At 42.3% G+C, this 23,601-nt stretch overlaps 1 protein-coding gene across 5 annotated transcripts in view; it reads right to left on the reverse strand.

Moving 5' to 3' along the window:
• Positions 1-1,430: 1,430 nt before the first annotated feature.
• LOC139565232 (potassium voltage-gated channel subfamily KQT member 2-like) overlaps positions 1,431-23,601 on the reverse strand; it is a 92,830-nt gene continuing 70,659 nt past the window's right edge. For 2 of the 5 annotated variants that reach the window (XM_071385412.1, XM_071385406.1), the window contains exons 12-16: positions 20,797-20,844; positions 14,279-14,387; positions 13,838-13,969; positions 5,527-5,650; positions 1,431-5,420 (exon numbers count right to left, since the gene is read on the reverse strand). In XM_071385412.1, the coding sequence (XP_071241513.1) occupies positions 4,698-5,420; positions 5,527-5,650; positions 13,838-13,969; positions 14,279-14,387; positions 20,797-20,844 (1,136 nt within the window). In that variant the 3' untranslated portion in view covers positions 1,431-4,697. Of the gene's footprint in view, positions 5,421-5,526; positions 5,651-10,235; positions 10,332-13,837; positions 13,970-14,278; positions 14,388-20,796; positions 20,845-23,601 lie in introns of all 5 variants that reach the window. The other 3 variants (XM_071385425.1, XM_071385418.1, XM_071385434.1) reach the window with 2 other exon arrangements.

The following is a 23,601-nucleotide window of genomic DNA, read 5'->3' on the forward strand; positions in this document are numbered from 1 at the left end:
TGCTGTTCATCGACTACAGCTCAGCATTTACAACCATAGTACCCTCCAAACTCGTCATTAAGCTCGAGACCCTGGGTTTCGACTCCACCCTATGCAACTGGGTCCTGACTTTGACTGGCCGCCCCCAGGTGGTGAGGGTAGGAAACAACATCTCCACCCCGATGATCCTCAAAACTGGTGACCAAGTGTGCGTTCTCAGCCCTCTCCTGTACTCCCTGTTCACCCTTGACTGCGTGGCCATGCACACATCCAACTGAATCATCAAGTTTGCAGACGACACTACAGTGGTAGGCTTGATTACCAACAACGACGAGACGGACTACAGGGAGGAGGTGAGGGCCCTCGGAGTGTGGTGTCAGGAAAACAACCTCACACTCAACGTCAACAAAACAAAGGAGATGATCATGGACTCCAGGAAACAGCAGAGGGAGCACCCCCCTATCCACATCGACGGGACAGCAGTGGAGAAGGTGGAAAGTTCTAAATTCCTCGGTGTACACATCACGGACAAACTGAAATGGTCCACCCATACAGACAGCGTGGTGAAGAAGGCGCAACAGCGCCTCTTCAATCACAGGAGGCTGAAGAAATTTGGCTTGTCACCAAAAACACTCACAACCTTTTACAGATGCACAATCGAGAGCATCCTGTCGGGCTGTATCACCGCCTGGTACAGCAACTGCTCCGCCCACAACCGCACGGCTCTCCAGAGGGTAGTAAGGTCTGCACAACGCATCACCGGGGGCAACCTACCTGCCCTCCAAGACACCTACACCACCCGATGTCACAGGAAGGCCAAAAAGATCATCAAGGACAACAACCACCCGAGCCACTGCCTGTTCACCCCGCTATCATCCAGAAGGCGAGGTCAGTACAGGTGCATCATAGCTGGGACCGAGAGACTGAAAAACAGCTTCTATCTCAAGGCCATCAGACTGTTAAACAGCCATCACTAACATTGAGTGGCTGCTGCCAACATACTGACTCAAATCTCTAGCCACTTTAATAATAACAAATTGGATGTAATAAATGTATCACTCGTCACTTTAAACAATGCCACTTTATATAATGTTTACATACCCTACATTACTCATCTCATATGTATATACTGTACTCTATACCATCTACTGCGTCTTGCCTATGCCGTTCGGCCATCGTTCATCCATATATTTATATGTACATATTCTTATTCATTCCTTTACACTTGTGTGTATAAGGTAGTTGTTGTGAAATTGTTATATTACTTGTTAGATATTACTGCATGGTCGGAACTAGAAGCACAAGCATTTCGCTACGCTCGCATTAACATCTACTAACCATGTGTATGTGACCAATAACATTTGATTTGATTTATAAATTAAGTCTGGTTAGTTAGAGACTGAAGCATTCACTGTACTCACACCATATTGATCGAATCAATGAAAACAATCTTATGATAAACAATGTTTATTATACAGTTTTCATTAGGTTCATGGATTAGTGTTACTACATGGCAATGCTACATAATAAGTAAAATATATATTCATGGTATACTTAAGCAATAAGGCACGAGGGGGTGTGGTATATGGCCAATATACCACGGTTAAGGGCTGTTCTTAAGCAAGACACAACGCGAAGTGCCTGGATACAGCCCTTAGCCGTTGCATATTGGCCATATACCGTAACCCCCCGAGGGGCCTTATTGCTATTATAAACTGGTTATCAACGTAATTAGAGCAGTAAAATCTATGTTTTGTCATACCTGATATACCACGGCTGTCAGCCAAACTGCACTCGAACCACCCAGTTTATAATAAGGTTCAAAACATGCCGGCAAGCATTGATTCCAAAAGATGGAGTATTTCAGTAAAAAAACTACTAAAACAATAATGACTGAAATCATAGAGTCAACATTTTCATAACAGCTTTGAAATGCTTACAGCAGTGTTAGGCAACTAGATTCAGCTGCAGCCTGATTTTTGTCAGAGTGAATGGTCGGGGGAAGGAAAAAAATAATAACTTGTACACTGCAAATTGACCACTACTAAGCCCAAAAATACATTGTATTTCAAAATAACAATAATTTCATAGCTTGATTACATTGAGACACGATCACATGCCTCTTTTTTTATTTGTAGAAATACAGATCATATTTTTTTTGGGCTGAATTCTTCGTCTTTTTTTCCTAAAAACTTTGGTGTGCCAAAAAAACGAAAAAACATTTGGGGGTTGCTTGCTTGCTTACAGCATGTCACAAAATCCATGTGACTGTGAAATTGATACTTTCAGTAAAATAAAATGACTATTTCCTGTAAACACATATATGCTGTAAGTACGATAAGTGCCCCCCCAAAAAAAATTATGTAAGCTTGCAGGGGTTGCAAAATGCAAGTGCCATGAAGTATCGCTCTGTCTGTAGTCCTTTTAAGAACTTTGTCTTTCTAATACTTGTTTGTTTCTGTTTTGCTCCAAAGAACTATGTTTAAGCATGCTGTGCGCTAACAGTGATGAGTAATACCTTGAGTGAGACAACATTCAAAAATACATTCAGAAGCATATTTTGTGTTCAGAATAGCTCTTAACCTTTCAAAAGTGGTCTGTAACAAAGGTTGAAAAAAAACTACATGAAAGACATCCAAGGCATTTGAGAAGTATACTCTTTGGAAAATAATTGAATGTAAATAAGCAAGCAAGGCAGCGTAGATGTGAAAATATGTAACAAACAAAACAAACATGATATTTCTGCGGAGATGATAGTTGTTGAAAATGTGTATTCTCCTCTGCAGTAAATTGTGTTGCCAGTTGAACCTAGGAAATATAATTATTTTGCGTCTTCTGGGTCTTTTCATTTAGAATGACAGGAGTAAAGATATATCACCAGGACAATTACAAGGCAGTTGCTGAAAATATCATTTTATCTCATACAAGTCTGCATTTTAAAGGGTTTGAAGGTAGCTCTCTATTTGATGATTAATTTAATAATTTATGGAGTAATTTAACAATACTTTTTAATCTCTGGATGAACCTATTTAGACCCAGTTGCAGAATGTATCTGTTCAATCATTGTGTATCCACAATACAAAGTGTGAATAAAAAATGTCTGCTGTCAGTAATTCATACGTGTGTATCTTTGCCATCAATATTTGTCTAGATATTCTGATCGGCACTGGAGAAAATGGAGGGAAAACAGCAGCAGAAATATTGGCAGAGCGAACGGAAGTTTGACTAAAATAATCATAAACTAAAAGTAAAACATTACACATACATTCTTAAATGTTTTTGCCTTGGAAAGGACAATAACGAAACATAACACAATTAATTTAAAAAGAATTACATGTTGAAATATCAATGGATAAAGGGGGCTTTTCAAAGGATAAAACAGTTTGTTAAATGCCACCATTTGGCTTAAAATCAAATATCATGTCAAAGCCTGTGAGTAAGGCTTTTGCAAATAAAATATGAAATGTTAATTAAATAGCATGCCTGAATATTTTGTTAACATTTCTATCATCATGAAATGATATTATATACTTTCATAAAAATGTGTTGCAATCACCAAAATATCAAAGCGTTCATCTAACTATAGCTGTTGTAATTTTATGTTAGTGAATTCTGTTAATGTTTCCAGTTGTGTCATATTATGGATGTAGTTGGCAAATAGTGCATTTTAATACTATTTGGCAAACAGCTGCAAGGTGTTTGTGCTTGCTCATGCAGCTTGTTTCCCAAAAATGTCACACATTTATCTTACAGCAAATGAATAAACAAATAAATATAATTACAATTATGTGATATAAAAAAAATCAATAAAATACATCTTTACAGATCATAAAGACAAAACAAAATGTCCCAATATTGGTTGTACTCCACCTCTTGCCAAAGAAAGCATATTTGTGGATATCACAAATATAATATTGTGGGTATCGAATAGAATATGTACAATCTCTATAGTGAGTAGTGTACTGTGAACATCATCAGTGCGTTTGTGCCTTGTGCACATTTATGCAAAGAAGCCTTAAAGGGTTGTGTACAACAATTACTACTAAAATAGTGCACATAGAACTGGTTATCACATGTCCCTATATCCAATAGGGTTTATGGACACGAGCCATAATGTTGACTATAATATTACATTCCTTTGAAATAAATATATTTAGCTGATCAACCATAAAGCAAAACATGTAATCTGTTATCCACTGTAAATAACTAAAGTCATTTGCGATGTAAATACAATACATGACATGTTAGATGAAATTGGGAATCTCTTATGCCACAATAACAATCAAATGCAACAAAAGAAAATGGATGTCATAGTTTTGAACAAATTCAAGTGCGTTCTTTAAATCTGTAACCATCTCAATGATAATATAAGGTTGGCAATTAATATGCATTCCGTTCCCGAGTAAAAGATCAAAACAATCACTGACAAACTTAACCTTGAGTTAATGAGTGTGCGAATACATGAGAACAAATGTGTGTGCGTTAAGTCAAGTTGCCGCAAACATTCCCAGCATGAAAAACTACAGGCGCTTTCTCAGCAAAAACCGTTGGAGCGTGGTCTGATAACCTTTTTTCTCACTCTCTGCTGCAGTCATTCAAGAGGAGCCAGGTTATTCGGTTCTCACAAGTACCATTGGTGGTAACACCTAGCATATTGGGCATTCAACTCTGAACTCCAAGGCAGAGTGACCATTTATATGAGCAGTTCCAGTTTTGGCCTACTTGGATCCTGACCACTCTCTGCCCCCGTAAGCGCCTTCCCCGGTGGCAGAGTGGGGCGAGGGGGCACAGAGGTCCGAGTCAGTGTCGGATTCACCTTCTGCGATGTAGGGCCTTACTTTGGCGCAGCGGGCTACAACACTGAAGTAGCTGTTGTTCAGGAAGTCCAGATTTTCCTTGGACTGGGAGATGCTGAAGCCGCTGAACGAGCGCTCCAGATCCTCGCGGTCCACCGAGGGGATAGAGATGGATGTGTCGCTGTCCGCCTTTCCCTCTCTATCCCCCTCACCACTGCCACCACCGCTGTTGCGGTGGGACCCCCGATTGCTCCCACTGTGGCCTCCAGATGAGCGCTCATGGGCCGGTGGAGGAGGGATGCGGACCAGGGAGGGATCCCCTACGGGGGAGGGGGAGTTGTCCTGGCTGCGCTGGTGTACCTCTCTGACGGGGTGCTGCTGCCAGGAGGTGGAGGGGGGGCAGTGTCCCCCTAGGCCGGAGCAGGCTGGTGGGGGGTCGAAGTTCTTCTGTCCGGCCGAGCTGTTGGAGCGGATGATTTTGGTGATGGAGCCACTCTTCGCCATGTGGTCCACGGGGCTGTGGTAGGGCGGTGCCGGGTCGGGCTCTTTGGACCCAAAGTAGGCGTCAGTCTCCGACTGGGGGATGCCCATGCGCTGGATGTAGATGTTCACCAAGAAGTCCAGCTTTCTTTCCATTGACATGACCTGCCCAGAAGGAAAGACACCATGACGTGATGGAGAATTGGAAAGCCCAAGGGACAGACATGGACACAGTCAATACTGCCATTAATTGCTAAATGGAATACCTTACCTTTTTCTCCACTTTCCCCAAACGCCCCATCATGCTTGTGTCCTCCTCAACCCCCCCGTCTGTGGTTCCTTTGGGACGGTCTTTATCTGTGATCGGAGTACCTCGACCAACAATCTGGTCAACTCTACCGATTCAAAACACAAAACGGGAAATGTCTAGAATAAAGCCAATAGAGTTGAATAAAACCTGTTTGAAATTGACACAGCCGGCACAGCAGGAAACATTTTTTAAATGTTTAAATCAACCTTCAAAAGTTAAAGAAAAAGGATGTATATAACCCCAGACATTCTCTGATCCTATTGCAAGAGGTAGATGAGTGCAGGTTTAGAGAGGAGAGCACCACACACTCAGGTATAGCTCTCACCTGCCTAGCGCTGAGCACAGTGGGAGTGGGATGGGCACATGCATGGGATGGCATACGGAGAGATGGAGGAGGAGGACCCGGGGCCTTACAGGGTGCAGGGTTAGGGTCATCTTTTCTTTCAACTACTCATCATTGCCATTCATTGGCTCTTGAACCCAGCAAGACAATACAGCAATACATTACTTTACGTTTGTATGCCTACTGAAAGCTGTTATAAGAATGACATAATACCTGTGGGTATTACAGGTTCTAACAAAGGACGTAACACCCTATGAAGTTGCCAGGGATGGTAATATAGTTGCCACAGATGGTCTGCTTTATAACATTGTTATGCCAGTTGTCAGAAGTGTAAAGCTAGTTATCACAATCAGTCATGACAAGGGTTCTATGACTGCTATGACAAAGGTTCTGTATAAGTTCTGAAAGTAAAGTGTGAATCGAATGTTTACACTTCAAGGGAAGGTTGCTTCAAGTAAAGTGTCACTGAAAAATTGCTTGGACATATTGGATCAGCTATACTTATTGCCCTAAAGCACCGTCTGGTCTCAGACTAGAAGTAACATAGTAAATGTAAATCCGGGATACTCAAATATGACTAGATTCAGGAAACTAGGCGTATGTCGCAAGTCATGACTTAACACGAGAGTCGTTTGAGCGTAATTATTTATTTTTTAAATCAAAATGTGTTTTTCTTGGCAGAAATGCGAACTTTCATGTGCCTTAATAACAAACTTGTATACCATCTGTAAATACGAATAAAATTGTTAAATTACAAGCCTTGTTGGTTAAGCCACAGAAAAAGTTAGCAACCTTCCCACATGTCGAGAGAGGAGTTTGGATTGTACTGCCATAGAAGCTCGTCAGTCTGTGTTGGTAATTCTGTCGAACGCAACTTTAAAAAAAATGTATTCTGTGCAGCTGCATAAGTGTGGCTCTCCACTTTCTGGAGGATCACATTTTGAAATCAGTGGAATTCGAGTATGATAGCGAAAGAGATGGAGGAAACACCTGTCTCCAGATTTCATCTTCAAACTAAGGGCAACCATGGCATGGCATTCCTGACAGGGAGACGCATCCATGCACAATGATGTATACAGGTAAGATAGTCTAGCGTTAGCTAGCTAACATTACATTTTCAGATATTACACGTTTTCTAATTTTGACAGAAAGGGGTTTCATTTAAAGCTAACATTAGCTGGCTGGCTCCCTAGCTGATGTTATTATTCGTTTCCCAGAGCCGCTTGCTGTTCTAGTTAGAGCCTAATGTTAGCTAGCTAACATTGAATATGGTTGGTTAGCGCCCAGAACTGTGGCATTATTAGCACTGTTCATTGTTGTTTCACTAGCTAACGTTAGCTGGCTGTGTGTGAACTTACATTTGTTTACCTAACTAGTTACATTGTTTACCTAGCTAGCAAGCTATATGTCTTAAGCTAAAGTGTACTGTTAGCTAGCTAGCTAACGTTAGCTGGCTGGTTCCCTAGCTGACATTCTTTTCCAGATCCGTGTGTTGTTCTAGTTAGAGCCTAAAGTTAGCTAGCTAACATTGAACATGGTTGGTTAGCTCCCAACACTGTGGCATTGTTGGCACTGTTTATTGTTTAACTAGCTAACGTTGGCTGGCTGGCTCATTAGCTGACATTACGTGACGTGTGTACAACACCCGCTGAATATGGCCGGTGTCAGTAAACGTCTGCAAAAAAGCTTAGGATGAGGGTGTGAACGGTGCTGAATGGGTGTAGACAAAGAAGAGTTCTACACAGGCGATTTTCTCAAAAGTGTGTTTACAAGTTCCAAAGCAGAATTACTTTCCCGTTGTTCCTCAAATGCAGTGTTTGATATACAATTTTGTAGCTCTGAGTGTCTACTTTTATATAATGTAAAAAACAATTTCAAATTTTGCTACATTAGACTGAATCCAGGTGGGCGGATATCGCAATCGTCTAGCAACCCAAAGGTTGTGTGTTTGAATCTCACCACAGACAACTTTACCATTTTAGCAACTTTTCAACTACTTAATAGATTTGTATTTGTATTTTTTACCCCTTTTTCTCCCCAATTTCATGGTATCTAATTGGAAGGTACAGTCTTGTCTCATCGCTGCAACTTCCGTACAGACTCAGGAGAGGCGAAGGTCGAGAGCCGTGCGTCCTCCGAAACACAACCAAGCCGCACTGCTTTTTGACACAATGCCGCACTCCTTTTTGACACTTAAGCCAGCCGCACCAATGTGTCGGAGGAAACACCGCACACCTGGGGACCATGTCAGCGTGCACTGCGCCCGGCCCGCCACAGGAGTCGCTAGTGCAACAAGGACATCCCTGCCGGCCAAACCCTCCCCTAATCCAGACGACGCTGGGCCAATTGTGCGCCACCCCATGGATCTCCCGGTCGCGGCCAGCTGTGACAGAGCCTGGACTCGAACCCATAATCTCTGGTGGCACAGCTAACATTGCAATGCAGTGCCTTAGACCACTGCGCCACTCAGGAGGCCCTACTTAATACTTTTTAGATACTTTGCAACTATTTACATTTTAGCTAACCCTTCCCCTAAGCCTAACCTTAACCCTTTTAGCTAACCCTAATCTTAACCCTTGAACCTAACTCCTAACTACTAAACTTAACCCTAACCTCTAGCCTAGCTAACATTAGCCAGGTAGCTAATGCTTACTTAGCATGTAAGTTTGCAAGTTTGCAAATTCGTAACATATTGTACATTTAGCAAATTCGTAACACATAAAAAAAAAAGATATTCGCAACATATCATACGAAATAGATGATGCACATCCACAGATTAATACATACCATACAAACGTAACATATCATACTAAACGGAGTGTTCCGGATTTACATACAGAATAATACTAAATGCTCTGAGACCAGGTTGTAAAGCACCATGAACCTTATAAAAACCATCCATAACATCTATGCAAGATTGAAAACTGACTGAGTCCTACTTATAAGAAGGTTGGCAATGAACTAGACATTTTAAACATCTGAATAAGAGAGCAATATCCTAGAAAAAAAATATTCACAGAACGGCTCCATGGTCAGGCAAAACATGCGTACCAATTTTGCAAACATCCGAAGCGGCCAAGATTAGAAAACTATGCAACTTCTAAAATGTAGATTGTGCATCATGTGGCATGCTTCAATACACTTCATGCCAACATGCATCCAACACTGAAGAATTTACTGTATTGTTCATAGACACCTCACAGGTCATAGGCTGTAAATGAATTTCGCTATCTTTACATATAAGCCCTTTACATTGTCAATGCGTTGCAGGCAATATCAATTAATGAAATGTATTTATAAAGACATTTTTAAATCTGCAGCACAACCCTTTTTTGCTCGGCTACATGACTTGACTACTTACCTATGAGCTTCACTTCTCCTATGTCCTACAGGAGCATTTACCATATTCTTAACTATTGGATAAACCATGTTAGTCTTCTTTTACTTTAATTCTACTTTCCATTAATCTCTAGTACGATTGTCGCAGTATAGTGCAAGAAAAATAAGAATTATACGAGTTCGATACACCGAGTGCACAAAACATCTGCTCTTTCCATGAGACTGACCAGGTGAATCCGGGTGAAAACTATGACCCCTTATTGATGTCACTTGTTAAATCCACTTCAAATCAGTGTAGATGAAGGGGAGGAGACAGGTTAGAAAAGTATTGTTAAGTCTTGAGACAACTGAGACATGGATTGTGTCTGTGTGCCATTCAGAGGGTAAATGGGCAAGACAAAATATTTAAGTGCCTTTGAACATGGTATGCTAGTAGGTGCCAGGCGCACCGGTTTGAGTGTGTCAAGAACTGCAATGCTGCTAGGTTTTTCAAACTCAACAGTTTCCCGTGTGTATCAAGAATGGTCCACCACCCAAAGGACATCCAGACAACTTAACACAACTGTGGGAAACATTGGAGTCAACATCAGCTTTCTACACCTTGTATAGTTCATGCCCTGACGAATTGGGCTGTTCTGAAGGTAAAAGCAGGTGCAACTCAATATTAGGAAAGTGTTCCTAATGTTTTGTACACTCAGTGTATGTGTATACACATGTGTATAAAGCTGATCAGCACTCAAAGGGCGTCAGAGAGACTATGAATCACTGAGTTTGAGTAATTATTAGCTGAGAATAACTGAATAGTTGCTGCAAGATGTTTGCCACTTTGATCAAGTCACTGCATCACATTGCGATATAGACACCGCTAGTCACACGCTGTCACAGTAGGCCGAGACAAAAAAAGGTTTCTCGCTGCTTGTCAAGAGAATAGATAATGAATTAAGGGTTAAGCTGTTGATGAGAGAGATGTAGTCTGGTGAGGCCTAACCTAGGAGAGTTTTTTGGTGACTCTTTGGGTCCATCAGTTGAATACTTCTTATGGCGGGGAGTTGAGGGTCCAGGGGGACCAACAATCATATCTATCCTGGCAAAGTGAATAGAGAAGACACCAGCACAATGCAGGATGACGGCGCAACAAGGACCAGTCCGACAGGCACACATCCAATGAACGAAACCAAAACAACAGAACCAGGAGACAAAAGACAAGGACAAATAAGTGAAAATATATTCCAAACATATTTGCCAATAGTAGAACAGCAAATTGCTGTTTTCATTTGGTAAATTAATCGGCCACTATACTGTAGCTGTATGATATGTCAGTGAAGCCATAATTTTAAGAAAGAGATTTTAAAGTTACATTTTTTAAATTCTACGTAGGAATATATTTACATATATGTGGTACCATTTGTAAACTCACAACATATATTGTACTTATTTGACAACGATGCCCCTGAGATGAGACTGAATGCTCAAGATGTCGCCTTGTGTTATCCATGGTGGACAGACACTTACTATTGTTGTGTAATGCGTATAGACGTTGAATTCAGATTCAATGCGTTCTGACCTTTGGGGGAAAAAAACTCACAACTCCATAATTGCAACAACAATAAAATGGCTGGGTTCACTTGGTAAGAACAACCTCATGAAAAATGAGCTTGGTCATGGTATCAGGGTTGTGTCTCTGGAAATTGGACCCTTTGTGGTAAGTCTCTTAACATCATAAAATATGCATGGAGCAGGTCTGGCCAAATGCTAATTGGCTCGATAAGAGTTGTATTAACATGCATACAGGACAGTTAGAAAGAAACAGACTACATCAACGTTTCATTGAAATAGCCACTTATCGTCACTGAATCGTCATCCGTATTGTGAGTTGATCTTTTCTTGTAATTATTTGAGGTACAGTAGCCTATACAGTGATGTGGGTGGGACTCAGGAATATCATGAATTATCAATCATCCAATGATTCCAGCCAACAGGGGCTGTTTGCTCACGGCATTAACATGCCATTTGGTTTAGGAATATTTGATTGACAGACTATCATAACATCGTCAACAATAGGTTTAAGGAATTTAATTTAGCTATGAATTGTGTGACAACAAAGCATTTAAGTTGTTATTATAAAAGAGAATGTGTTCTCAGTAACTTACCTGGTTAAGTAAAAGTAACAATATTGTATTTTTTTTTAAATTGTTGGACATAAAAGACTGTAAAAACACAGAAAATCAGCTCCAAGTGATTTCATTTTGGAAATCTGTTTCAAAGTATTCCCACGCATCATAGAGAAATACAGTATATGTGATTGTCTACACATTTTTTGTAATTACACTACTGTTCAAAAGGTTGGGGTCACTTAGAAAGGTCCTTATTTTTGAAAGAAAAGCTAATTTTTTGTCCATTAAAATTACAGCAAATTGATCAGAAATACAGTGTAGACATTGTTAATGTCCTAAATGACTATTGCAGCTGGAAACGGCGGATTCTTTATGGAATATCTACATAGGCGTACAGAGGCCCATTTTCAGCAACCATCACTCCTGTGTTCCAATGGCATGCTGTGTTAGATAATCCAAATGTATCATTTTAAAAGGCTAACTGATCATTAGAAAACCCTTTTGCAATTATGTTAGCACAGCTGAAAATGGTGCTGGTCTTCTTCAGACTAGATGAGTATCTGGAGCATCAGCATTTGTGGGTTCGATTACAGGCTCAAAATGGTCAGAAACAAATAACTTTCTTCTAAAACTCATCAGTCTATTTTTGTTCTGAGAAATGAACGCTATTCCTTGCGATAAATTGCCAAGAAACTGAAGATCTCGTACAACGCTGTGTACTACTCCCTTCACAGAACAGCGCAAAACTGGCTCTAACCAGAATAGAAAGAGGAGTGGGAGGCCCTGGTGCACAACTGAGCAAGAAGACAAGTACATTAGAGTGTCTAGTTTGAGAAACAGATACCTCACATGTCCTAAACTGGCAGCTTCCTTAAATAGTACCCGCAAAACACCAGTCTCAACGTCAACAGTGAAGAGGCGACGGGATGCTGGCCTTTGGGATGCTGATCATGGTCTCTGATAATTCTGACACTGTCTTTAAGGTCCTCGATTAAATCAATGCAATCAGTGATTGATATAGAGGGGGACTGGAGGGCCTTCATGGTAAAATCACTGATATCACATAACACATAAATTCTTCAACATCCTTTCTTTAAAAAAATTTAACAGTGAGCTTTGTTTGGACATTTAGCTAACTAGCTAACGGTGAGTAGCCTACACAGTGTAGCCTAACCTACACAGCGATAGCTACTGTTTACTGCATATTGTATCAGTGCGAAGTGAACACACTCATTATTATGAAATTGATAAGATGATTGTTTTTTTTAAACAATTTCCTTTTACTGTTTTTTCCAGGTAAATAATCAAGCATAATTAAAATTCAATACATAGCCCTAAATTAAATATATTTGAAGTACAACGCTAGATTTTATGTAAGAAGTCCTTGAGTGTCCTGAAAGGCATCTGACAAATATAATTTCTTATTATTATTGTCAATACATATCCCTTTCGTTTTCCCACCCCTATCCCACTGCTATGCATGTTTAGGCCAGTGCTTGACTTGAACTGAAATAGGTGCCGGTACCGTTTATATTTAGGTGCAGAAACTCCTCAATACTTTTGAGCTAATATTCTATAGGAGGTGCAAGAAGTCAAGCAGAAGAAAAAGGTACTCAGTTCCGGTGAGCTCCTGCCCAAGTCAAGTACTGTGCTTAGGTAAAAATACAAATAACACTGACAAGTAGAGCATTATTATTATTATTTTTTATATTTGTTTTGCTTAATCTGATTGGGTGGGCTTGGCTCCCCAGTGGGTGGGCCTTTGCCCACCCACGCCCACCCATGCCTACGCCCCTGTGGAACACCCAGGAACACTCAAAACCTCTGGTTTGTCTTTGGCATTTAAATCAAATCAAATTTTATTGGTCACATACACGTGTTTTAGCGATGTTATTGCAGGTGTAGCCAAATGCTTGTGGAACTGACAGTGTTTTAACTATTTGAGGATATGAAATACACAGACAATCATAATAGCAGTCAAAATAGTACCGGCACCTATTTCAGTCCAATTGACTGGGAAGTTTGTCAGGATCAGAAGAAATATGAAAGTAGCAAAGCACAGGTAAAAAGTTAGAAGAAAACCCACCGTAGTCTTCTGAAAACCTAACCCTGGGATAGAGTTACAATTTTTAGCAGGACAATTACACATATTTTAATGCCACACCTTTGAATGGCTTTCCATGAGGTGTTGATTGTTCCTGAGTGGTTCAGTTTGAGTTCTGACTTAAATCTGCTTGAAGGTTTGAATATTGCTGTCTATCAATGATTCCCAACTAAATGTACTGAGCTTGAGCAATTTTGATGTATTGTGAAGGTTGGTAGAATCTTTTCAAAATGATTCACAGTTGTAATGGTTTCCAAAAGGTGCTTCCACCAAGTATTACCCCTGCGGTGTGAAGACATACGCAATCAATACAGGTCTCAGAGTGAGATAAGAGAATAAGAGAGAGAGAGAATAGGAGGGAGGTTATCTTGCCTGGACTGGAGGTTTTTGATGCGGGCCAGCATGTCCAAGTGGCCGGCTGAATACTGCTCTATGACATCCATCACGTCGTACGGCCGCAGGCTCTCTTTGAACTTCCTCTTGGAGACCATGAACCTCATAATGCTGAGGAGAGAGACGTTTGAGATATGAACACAACCTCAATAGGATATTTTAAATGGGACATTTCATAGATCATTATATTGGGTTGGGGACAACTATGTGGGCCATGAGATATCTCAATTCAACTTTTTACATGTCTGTATAACAGTGTAAACCAATTTTCCCAGATTGAGATTGAAGAGCAGGAGGGTGATATGAATATCCCAAACTTGAATATACCAGTGCTGGGTAAAATAAATCATACAGATAATGAGAGATAGTGATTGACCTGACCCAGACACACTCTGAAAGACAAAACTTGTCTTGGCTTACCAAATGGACCTGATAGTGACCTTGAGTCCGGGAGTTAGGTCCTGAGGGACAAACTCACAGTGGCAGCTCTTATTGTCGTCTGCTATGTCCTCTCCAGGGAGGCTGGCTTCTACGAAACACAACAAGCACACGAGAGCTCCGGTGTTAGCGTGTTCCTGTGGCATGGGGCGGATGGAAACACTCAACTGTCACCTGCACTCTCCCCTAACCTCGACTCATTCAGTCTTTAAGGATGTCAGTCTGCATGGAACCAAGCGAAGGCACGGCTATTAACTTGCACAGCCCAGGGTTACAGTGTGGGATTGGGCGTCGAATCGAGGGCAGGTTAATGGCAGTGTCGGTTCATCTCATTGGCTGATGCAGGATAAGGAAAAGGAAAGAGGTAGGGGGGGGGGGGGGGGGGGATTGGGAGGAAGGTGGGACATAGCGGTACCAGTTTCTGAGGTTAATGGCTTTACCTGACTACTGTGGCCCAAAAATATTAAATACGGAGGCTTGACGTGATGAAGCCAGTGTGCTCTTATCTTAAGCTACGCTAGCAGCTAGCATCGTTGCGCATGACACTGAGACAGTCAGCAAACAGGCCACTGCAGTGGACCACAGCCTAGTCAATCTGCAGTTTGAGACACTTGAGTTCAAGGTGTAGGCCTATTCAGAGTGGGATGCAGAGAAAGTCTTTGAAGTATTTCAAACTGCTGAATGCCTATTATGGCAGAAGGGGGACTATGTGCCTATATGAGGTTCAATAAGCACCTATATACAAGCCATAGCAGGACAGCTAACTCTGCAATCAATATATCTAGCTATATCTTGAAGTAAACTTAATAGTGGAAACAGTGTAACACTGTAAATCGGTCCTACTGTATATAATTCATTATATTAGGCATAAAATATACTCCTTTCAATATCAAACTTTTTTTTGTGTGGCTGAGTCACTGGATTTATTGTAAATTTGACTGGCAGGGGGGAGCAGAGAAGGAGTTTGGATATTGGCTTGTGCAGTCACACATTTAACTTTCAATTATTGTAATAGTTGCTTTTCTATTTTTGGGATCTAAAGGCCAGACTCAAGTTGGCAGCAAATTGCATCAGTGAAATAGGAGGTTCAGACTGGTGACAAGGCTGGGTAAATCCTTCCCTATATATTTCAATGTTGGCGTTGTATTTGAGATGGTAAGGATTTCTCCCTTTTCAAGACCATAATGGTTTTATGGTGTGCAAGAGGCTTTGTTCGTCTTTGGTTCTGTGTATCTAGTGTATGTAGTATGTGAATCTAGCATAATCAAGTATGTCTCTGAGCTCAAGTATGTGAACTCTGAGCTCGAGAAAGATATCTGTATGGACAAATAAAGAGCTTGAACTTGCCTGAAGGTGTCAATCATTTTGGGCCACAGCACTGACCTATCCCAGTTTCACTCCAACAGACAAAAACATTGTGCGCCTAATGCCAACCAAAATACAGAGCCGTGAAACTGCATCACGTCTTCCCCCAACATGGCTTCCATTTTAAGGGGAGGGGATCTAGTGTCACGGTTCTATAGTGCTGTGCTTCAAAGGCCCTTAGTGGGCGCCGAAGGCCAACTGACAGAGATCGGACAGCTTCCTTCATGCAGGTTAGAATGCAACAGCGGCAGCCATTTTGAGTTGAGTGCATGGCTTTCGGGCTGCTTGCTTGTACTTGGAGTGGGCTATTATGAAAATGATGGGGCCCACCCATTACTGTGCTCATGGAATGGGTCTACAGTTGGGCATGCATTATATTGCTTCAATCATATAAACACTTGTTTTTATTCATTTTGATCTGGTGGCCATCCCCCAAGCAGACATGGGATTTGTTTCTTACTGATTAAACCCTCAATTGCTGCAAAGGAGGTGGAGAGGAGAAGGAAAAGACAATAAAATAAACCTGGTTAAATTGTGGGATAAAATACAATCACCGAAAAAAAAACAGGCTTATTAGGAAATTATATACAATATCATGATGTAAAGAACCCGAGGGCAGTGGTGATATTCAGTTGTCTCAGTGGGTATCTTGTCATGTATTACAGAACCTCTCTGAAGGTACAATGCAATAAGGACTGTAGGGGTATTGGCCAGATCTGCATCGTGAAAGGGAGGGGTGATAAGTAAAAATGATGGCCATCAAATGTAGTTTGGTACAGGAGTTAGTGGAATGGACTGAAGAAGGAAGGACTGCAGCAACAGGTTTTAATAACCCCTTAAGAAATACGCAAAATCCATTATAATGCAAAACATAGGCACTTTACATTTCCTTATGATTAGGGCATTCACAGAAAGTGTTACCAAGATTTTCATACTGGTTGCAGTCACTGTTTCTAATGCAAAATTGTGAAAAGGAATGTTGTGACAATGGTCATTTGACAGTGAAAACCCTACACTGTCATGCAGCAACCAGTGACAATGCTGTGGAAATATGCATCGGATGTTAAATAAGTTAGCTAGCAAACTCAAACAAAATGTCACTCTGAAAACAAGGTTCCAAAGCCATTTAAGCTATGGCTTCATATGAACATGACCCAACTGATACAGTATCAAAATGAGGCTAAAGCAGCAACTCTGTAACGCTGCCAACTTATTTAGAAGTATACACATTGGTATATTTGTCAGATTTGAATTAATTCCACTGCTTAGATATGATAAGATGTGATATATTGTACAATAGTCAAATAGTGCCAAATCAGTATATTCAAAATTCTTTCCCCAAAGGATAGATCAATATAATGTCACATACTTGAACATATTATGTGCATAGTGTTCCAATTATGAAACATATTTGTAGGTTTTGTGATAAATGATCAGTAGGTATCTCACAACTGCACTTTGTAACATGTAAGCATGTAGGATCTTTTGTTTTCCAAAGGTGTGCAGTTGAAGATTCTTCCCAAGTCACAACTGGTTGCTGCATTAGAGTTACGGGCAGTGGAAATCAGTAAATGAAGCATCATAATGCCTTCATAAGGCTGCCATAGACATGACATAAGGCCTGCTACAGTATACCATTACATGTAAGCCCAGATTGCATTATGAAGTGGCGAAACATACAATCAGATGAAAATGTCTTACAGTTCTCGCATTGTAAGTGTTATGTCACTTTGCAAAATGGTAATGACATCATGACAGGTTTTATGTCATCATTTTGACACTATAATTTGTCATGATCATGTTATAGAGGCATCATGTCAGGCTAACTTAAATGTAACAGTTTACTTGAGTCCCATAAAAAAAAATTTTTTTTGCTAGCCTGGGAATCCAAAATGAATTGCACTGTTTTACCAAGCTAATAATTTTCATGACGTAACAGACATATCAACAGAGGTCAGTAACAGTCATTACTATAAACTGACAGATTGTTATGGCTTGTTACTGGGGTTGAGATGATATCTTAATCATGCTACTAAATGATTGCTGTAACTTAGCCAAATAATTTTGCAACAGTTATCAGCTAATGGCATGAGACTGAAATCAATGAGAGACTGATATGTGCACAACACTGATTACGTGCACACTCGGTTTTTGGCACTAATTTAACTCCATTTCATGAAAATTGTTTTAAGCATCATTTAGCATTATTTTCATCTGGTTGATCACCAGAACTGATGTGAGAAATTGGATTTAGATTTTTCTCATTTCATGTCCAAATTCTCCTAAATTGTCTAAAATGTATTGTGTAGCTTAATGGTTCCCAAACTTTTTATAGTCCCGTGACCCTTCAAACATTCAACCTCCAGCTGCGTACCTCCTCTAGCACCAGGGTCAGCGCACTCTCAAATGTTGTTTTTTGCCATCATTGTAAGCCTGCCACACACACACTATACGATACCTTTATTAAACATAAGAATGAGTGTGAGTTGTCGTCACAACCCGGCTCGTGAGAAGTGACAAAGAACTCTTATAGGACCAGGGCACAAATAAAGTAACTTTATTGAGCTACACCAGGTTTTCCCAAACCCCCCAGGGGTACGAGCAAAGCCGTCAGGGGTACGCCAAATAAAAATGTGATTCACATTTATTTTTTGTTATAATTTTTTTAAACAATTATTTATTTTTATTAATGAATTTTTATTCACATTTTCAAACAGTCCATTTATATTTTCCAACGGGGTTATACATTTGCGTGAGTTTTTTTTCTCACCTGAGTAGCCTCGTTTCACTGCCAAAAATAAAGTTAAACAATCTAGTGTTCAGCGAAATAACAACACAATGTCAAATACAGGTAGCCTAGTCAAATAATTAACATCCAATCAAATTATCCGTTACTCTCTCGTGGGAATTCCACTAACGGTCCGTATGTAGCCAAACGTAGCTGCTGCTCATTCCGTTTGCTCGGAATAGATAAATGGTTTAAAAAAGTAAGGCCCGCGTCCATAGAGACACATACCAGCTCTACTGGTAGTACTGCTACTACCAGCAGTACTACACCTACGCCTGTCGACGACACAAGTTGTTCTGCTTCCACGAGCACATCCAAGCTCCTGGTATAAGTCCTTTAAGTTTATGGGGGGGTCAATTAAGGAAGACATCCTCTTCTGCAAACCACTGGTAACCAGGACAACAGGAGAGGATATTGGACAGCTTTGTGACATCAAATGGACTTTGGTGGTCAAGATGTGTTGGCATCTATACTGATGGCGCAAAAGCCATGACAAGGAGACATAGTGGAGTGGTAACACACGTGCAAGCAGTTGCTCCCGATGCCACTTGGGTACACTGCAGCATCCACCGAGCGGCTCTTGCTGCCAAGGGAATGCCTGACAGCTTGAAATAAGTTTTGGACACTACAGTGAAATGGTTAACTTTTTTAAAGCAAGGCCCCTGAACTCTTGTGTATTTTCTGCACTATGCAATGATATGGGCAGCGACCATGTAACGCTTTTACAACATACAGAAGTGCGCTGGTTATCAAGGGGCAAAGTACTGACACGTTTTCTTTACTGACCATAATTTTCACTTGTCTGACCGCTTGCATGATGACTAGTTTCTCACACGACTGGCTTATCTGGGTGATGTTTTTTCTCGCCTGAATGATCTGAATCTAGGATTACAGGGACTCTCCGAAACTATATTCAACGTGCGGGACAAAATTCAGGCTATGATTAAGAAGTTGGAGCTCTTCTCTGCTTGCATTAACAAGGACAATACACAGGTCTTTCCATCATTGTATGATTTTTTGTGTGCAAATGAACTCAAGCTTACGGACAATGTCAAATGTGATATAGCGAAGCAGTGAGTTGGGTGCGCAATTACGCAGGTACTTTCCCGAAACGGAAGGCACAAACAACTGGATTCGTTATCCCTTTCATGCCCTGCCTCCAGTCCACTTACCGATATCTGAACAAGAGAGCCTCATCGAAATTGCACAAGAGGTTCTGTGAAAATTGAATTTAATCAGAAGCCACTGCCAGATTTCTGGATTGGGCTGCGCTCAGAGTGTTCTGGCATGGCAAATCGCGCTGTTAAGACACTGATGCCCTTTGCAACCACGTACCTATGTGAGTTTGGATTCTCGGCCTTCACTAGCATGAAAACTAAATACAGGCACAGACTGTGTGAAGAATTATTTAAGACTGAGACTCTCTCCAATACAACCCAACACTGCAGAGTTATATGTGCATCCTTTCCAGCACACCCTTTTCATTAACCTGTGGTGAGTTATTCACAATTTCCGATGAACAAGTAAGGTTTTATATGTAAGATGGTTAAATAAAGAGCAAAATTATTGATTATTTTATATTATTATTTTTGCCTGCTCCTATAAGAGCTCTTTGTCACTTCCCACGAGCCGGGTTGTGACAAACTCACACTCATTCTTATGTTTAATAAAGGTATCGTATAGTGTGTGTTTGGCAGGCTACAATGATGGCAAAAAACAACACTTGAGAGTGCGCTGACCCTGGTGCTAGTGGAGGTACGCAGCTGGAGGTTGAATGTTTGAAGGGGTACGGGACTATAAAAAGTTTGGGAACCACTGAGCTACACCATACATTTTAGACACCTTGGGAGAATTTGGACATGAAATTAGAAAAATCGGTCTAAATATGATTACTCACATGAGTTCTGGTGATTAGTATGGACAGTACATGGTTTATGATGATGTTATCATATTCAAAAACAAAGTAAATCAAACAGACAACATGAAGGTGATGCTATTGCCAGCAAATAAAAATAGACGTTATCCTGTACTATATTCTAACTTCTTTACAGCTGTTTGCCAAATGGAACAAATAAAAAAAACAAATTCCAAACATGGGCCGGGTTCTCAGACACAGATTAAGCCTCATCCTGGACTGGAAAGCACTTTAAAAAATGGAGATTCTCTATTGAGCACGCTTTTTAGTCAGGAACTGGGCTTCTGTGTCTGGGAAATCAGTCCAAAAAGCATACCAAACCAAAAACAAAACATGATAGCATATCTGTACATGAGGTAATAAATCCCTTTATATATTGCTTATCGGTGTGTTGATCGTGGATGTTGAAACAAGCATCTCTGTTTTCCTGACCTGGTGAGCTCTTCTGTCTGAATTCTTCATCCTGCATCTCAATCAGCACTTTAGCACACCGTCAAATAGAGAAACGAAAAGGAATCGATGAGGATTGCGTTTTGCCTAGCGTGCATCAAATGATTAATTTCTGTCAACGTACAGAGAAAACACCATCAAGCAACAATTGCATGAATACAGACACATAAAACAGACCGGACATGTTTTCCCATGTAGGGAAAACATATGCTGCCATGCTGTTTAATATCTATGCTTAATTAACAGTAACACCTAAACACTTTAAGACTTGAACATCTAATGTCATGGTCGTTTGTAGAGATGGACCAAGGCGCAGCGAATGTAGAGTTCCACATGCTTTATTAATAGTGAAACTTAACAAAAGAAAACAATAAACGAACAAACCGTGACTACAGAGGTGCAAAGTGCACTAATTCCAAACAATATCCCATAACCCACAGGTGGAAAAAATGCTACATAAGTATGATCCCCAATTAGAGACAATGATAGTCAGCTGCCTCTAATTGGGAATCATACCAATACACCAACATAGAAAAAACAAACTAGAACCCCACATAGAAAATATAAACTAGACTAAACCCCCTAGTCACGCCCTGACCTACTCTACCATAGAAAATAAAGGCTTTCTATGGTCAGGACGTGACAGTATCCCCCCCCCCCCCAAAGGTGCAGACTCCGACCGCAAAACCTGAAACAAAAAGGGAGGGTTAGGGGGGGGTATCTAGTGTCGGTGGCGGCTCTGGTGCGGGGCGAAGAACCCGCTCATCCGCCAGCATCAGGGGCGGCTCATCCCGCGGATCCGCCAGCATCGGGGGCGGCTCTGGTGCGGGACGAAGAACACGCTCAGCTCTCGGATCCACCATTATGTGGTGGCTCTGCTGCGGGCCGAAGAACCTGCTCATCCCGCGGATCCAGCCATGGACCCAGGCTGAACACCGTACCTGGACTGGACCTCGGTGCAGAAGAAGACTCCCTTCATGGAGCGGGACTAGACGCCGTGTCTAGACTGGGCATCGGGGCAGAGAAGGACTCCTGTCTTGGAGCTGGACTGGACGCCGGGCTCGAACTGGGCATCGGCGCAGGGGAAGGCTCCGGCCATGGAGCTGGACTGGACGCCGTGCTCGGACTGGGCATCGGCGCAGAGGAAGGCTCCTGCCTTGGAGCTGGACAGGACGCCGTGCTCGGACTGGGCATCGGCGCGGGGGAAGGCTCCTGCCATGGAGCTGGAGGTTCCGGACCGTGGACCGTCTCAGGAGGTTCCGGACCGTGGACCGTCTCAGGAGGTTCCGGACCGTGGACCGTCTCAGGAGGTTCCGGACCGTGGACCGTCTCAGGAGGTTCCGGACCGTGGACCGTCTCAGGAGGTTCCGGAATATGAAACGTCGCCGGAAGCTCTGGACTGGGAACTGTCGCCGGAAGCTCTGGACTGGGAACTGTCGCCGGAAGCTCTGGACTGGGAACTGTCGCCGGAAGCTCTGGACTGGGAACTGTCGCCGGAAGCTCTGGACTGGGGATCGTCGCCGGAAGCCTGGTGCGTGTGGCCGGCACTGGTGGTACCGGGCTGGTGACACGCACCTCAGGGCGAGCGCGAGGAGCAGGCACAGGATGTACTGGACTGGGGAGGCGCACTGAAGGCCTGATGCGTGGGGCCGGTACAGGTGGCACTGGACTGGTGACACTCACTTCAGGGCGAGTGCGGGGAGGAGGCACAGGACGTACTGGACTGGGGAGGCGCACTGGAGGCCTGATGTGTGGGGCCAGTACAGGTGGCACTGGACTGGGGACACGCACTTGAGGGAGAGTGCGAGGAGCAGGCACAGGACGTACCGGACTGGGGACACGCACTTCAGGGATAGTGCGAGGAGCAGGCACAGGACGTACCGGGCTGTGGAGACGTACTGGAGACCTGGTGCGTATAGCCGGCATCAATTGTACCGGAACTTTAACACACTTCGCACGGCAAGTGCGAGGAGCTGGCACAGGACATACTGGGCTGTGAAGGCGCACTGGAGACCTGGTGCGTATAACCGACATCAATTGTACCGGAACTTTAACACACTTCTCAGGACGAGTACGGGGAGCTGACTCAGATGGCATCGGACGGCTAACACGCTCCTCAGGGCAAATTCCGTGCATACTACGCCAAACCAACAGCTCTCTCTCATCACTCTCCTCAACTTTCTCCAACCACTCCTCGCTCAATCTATCCCAATATTCCTCCTCGGTCTCTGACTCACCCCTCAACTTTGCCGACCACCCCGTGTCCCCCCCCCCCCCCCCCCCCAAAAAAATATTTTGAGGCTGCTTCTTGGGCTTGCGTTGTGGCCGCGAACCCTGTCGTCGTCGCTGTCCTTCCTTCACCGCTTGCGGCTCCCACCATGGAAGGCGATCCTGTCCTGCCAGGATTTCTTCCCAAGTCCAGGATCCCTTCCCATCCAGAATCTCTTCCCAAGTCCAGGATACTTCCTCCTCCTGGGCACGCTGCTTGGTCCTTTGTTGATGGGATATTCTGTGATGGTCGTTTGTAGAGATGGACCAAGTCGCAGCGAATGTAGTGTTCCACATGCTTTATTAATAGTGAAACTTAACAAAACAAAACAATAAACAATAAACAATAAACGAACAAACCGTGACTACAGAGGTGCAAAGTGCACTAACTCCAAACAATATCCCATAACCCACAGGTGGAAAAAAATGCTACTTAAGTATGATCCCCAATTAGAGACAATGATAGTCAGCTGCCTCTAACACACAGAAAATATAAACTAGACTAAACCACTAGTCACG

This window comes from Salvelinus alpinus, chromosome 2 (assembly GCF_045679555.1).
Source record: "Salvelinus alpinus chromosome 2, SLU_Salpinus.1, whole genome shotgun sequence".
Classification (NCBI taxonomy): domain Eukaryota; kingdom Metazoa; phylum Chordata; class Actinopteri; order Salmoniformes; family Salmonidae; genus Salvelinus; species Salvelinus alpinus.